The 2,633-nt window shown below is 35.2% G+C and overlaps 1 protein-coding gene across 1 annotated transcript in view; it reads right to left on the bottom strand.

Annotated features, from left to right (window-relative positions):
• The window catches only part of LOC106520686 (aconitate hydratase, mitochondrial), a 19,894-nt gene extending 17,629 nt beyond the window's left edge, over positions 1–2,265 (bottom strand). The window contains exons 1-2 of the mRNA XM_014012903.1: positions 2,194–2,265; positions 134–276 (exon numbers count right to left, since the gene is read on the bottom strand). Coding sequence (XP_013868357.1) covers positions 134–276; positions 2,194–2,229 — 179 coding nt within the window. The 5' untranslated portion in view covers positions 2,230–2,265. The remainder of the gene's footprint in view (positions 1–133; positions 277–2,193) is intronic.
• Between the last annotated feature and the right edge of the window lie 368 nt (positions 2,266–2,633).

The raw sequence follows: 2,633 nt of genomic DNA, 5'->3' as shown, positions 1-2,633 counted from the left end.
TGTGTGTGTGTGTGTGTGTGTGTGTGTGTGTGTGTGTGTGTGTGTGTGTGTGTGTTGGGTTTCTCAGGGCAGGAGACAAATTTGCTCTGAAATGACTTTACTAACTCAGCACTAGGAGGCTGGAATTTCTGACCTTCTGCGTACAATGTTGATGTTCTCGTGCATCTTCTTATAGTTAACACTTGAGCCTGGCTCAAAGCGGCTCATGGCCACCTTGGCCTTAGCACCGAAGGCTGCAGAGACATGAAACCATCTTGCTCCTGTTCCGAGAGCCAACTAGATCAGAAAGAGCAAAAAAAAAACATTTCCACTATTTTAATGTATCACTGAGCACTGAGCAAGGTGTGAAGAAACAAAGGTCAGAAAGGCATTTAAATGATAAAAGTCGTGGAAAAAGTTCCACAGGAAAGAAAGCATGGGTTGGTTAAAACATACACCTTCGCTGACAGCTGGACCAGTAAAAAAAAGAAGAACCCTCTATCTTGTTCTCAAATATTTACAGTACTTCATAGTACATTTTAGACAAAAAAGGGACTCAAACTGTTGTCAGAAACTGAGTATTTGACATATTTATTGTGTAATTGGAAAATACAAAGAAATTGCCTGTTTAAAGTTTCGGTCACAACTTAAAATTAAATTCAAATCTGCCATGGCAATAATTGACCAGAAACATCTTTAAACCAATTACATTTATTCATTTAAGAATCTTTTGTGGACTCAGTGGAACATCACTACTCTCTGGGTTAAAGTTCTTCTGGCTCATGCGGGTCAGCCTCACCCACTGGACTGCAGTTTGCACTTTGACAACACTGAGTGGATTAAACATTCACTGATGCTGTTAATCACATAGAGTTTGGGGCAAAAAGTTTTTTTTTTGTTTCATTACCACAACTATAATCTACAATCCCAGATACAAGGTCCAACCATTCCTTCTATGTAAGGTTACAATAATTTTAGGAAAAGTTATCTGTGATGTAAAGATAATCCAATCTTCAAACTGGKAACTATTATAAATAAGAGAGTAAAGTAACAGTAAATGAAAAGTTGCTTGGGTATTTGGWTACAAATACGTTAACCCTTACAAGAAGTCGATATGAAGACATTTTAATGAGTCAAACATGGAGAATTTGGGTTTGCTTTGTGTAATCAAGTCATGAAAGAGGAATATTTGGATGTAAGGTGTTATCACCAACAACAAAAAGTGTGCATTAAATAATCAATATTAATGAACAATTCTAAAAATGTATGTTTGGCAATCACATAAATGCCCAAATCCAGCAAATTGAGAGTGTTATGAACATTACAAAGACAGCACACATATTTACCACACTTGAAATAATCGTCGCATATTTTGGGGGGTAATATGTTAAATAACCAAAGTCCAAACTGGTAGGGAAAAAAATGCATTCCTATAGTATTTGTGAATGTGAGGAGTGGCACTCGTTTCTGTGTGTACTTATCATACAGTAGTTTGTGTTTTGTTCCAACTATTACTAGCTTTTGGTGAAAATAAATTCATACATAAATGTTGTAGGCAGTTGGTTCCTTTTTTTATACGAAACTACAAACACAAAAAGCTGACTCAGCTTCCTGTAGTTTGCCTTCTTCAGATCAGATGACACTAACATCTGTGGTTAATGTTTATGTATAAACGACTAACGCAACCTATTAAAACTTTCCGTTTCCTTCAATAAAAGAAATAGACAAACCATAATTAGACTCATTATAGAAAACAAATTCGGTAACAAAACGGTACCAACATCATATTATGGGATTTTTCGTGGAGCAGAAACACGCTGCTGTCGGCTCCAGCTGTCAAAAGTACAACTCGACTTAAAACTAAACCAAAGCATAACCTTGTGATCACCTTGTAAACAACAGCTGACCGAGGCCCGCTTCTACCGCCAGACTGACGTTGACTGAACCAATGTTTACAAATGACAGGTTTAGCAACACTTTTGCGTGAGATCTTTATCAAGTGGGAGYCAGTCGTTACAATGCTGTCAGGAGTCAGGACGTTTAAAAAATCTGAGAACAGCAGCTTTTCTCTTGATTAATCGGCTGTTAGACGGCTAAAATAGTCGGTAGCTGAAACACAGACGTAAAATATTTTATGTTAAATCCTCAGTAGACTGCATCATGTCTGCAAGCAGTTCTGTAAAAATAAAAAAACGAAAAAAATCGTTTACTTACCCGGAGTCTGGAGACAGTCAAACAATACGACGCCATTTTTAAACTCCTAAACAAATCAGTGTCGCATTTTTATTACGTCACTGACTATGAGCAAGAGCCCGTTTTTTTTTTTTTTTTTTTTTTTTTTTTTTTTTTTTTTTTTTTTCATGGCCAAAAGTATAAGTTTTATATAAAATTTGAACAGTAGATACAAAGTGGATGAATAAATTGGTTGTTTTGTTTTGTGAGTTTTGTTATAAAACTTTTGGGTTAACTTTTTTAAACAAGTTTGTAAATTAAGTGATTGCATTTGTGTTGAATTTGTTTTAAACATTTTATTAGGGCAGAAAACGACAAAAACTAGACTACTTGTTATTGTCTCAGCGGTGTAGGAAAATAAGTACCATTTAGGCATATACCACTTTTAATAATGATAATAATAATAATAATAATAATAATAA

Source organism: Austrofundulus limnaeus, unplaced genomic scaffold, assembly GCF_001266775.1.
Source record: "Austrofundulus limnaeus strain Quisiro unplaced genomic scaffold, Austrofundulus_limnaeus-1.0 Scaffold96, whole genome shotgun sequence".
Taxonomy (NCBI): Eukaryota; Metazoa; Chordata; class Actinopteri; order Cyprinodontiformes; family Rivulidae; genus Austrofundulus; species Austrofundulus limnaeus.
The sequence above is the reverse complement of the archived record's forward strand: the minus strand, read 5'-3'. Positions and strand labels throughout refer to the sequence as shown.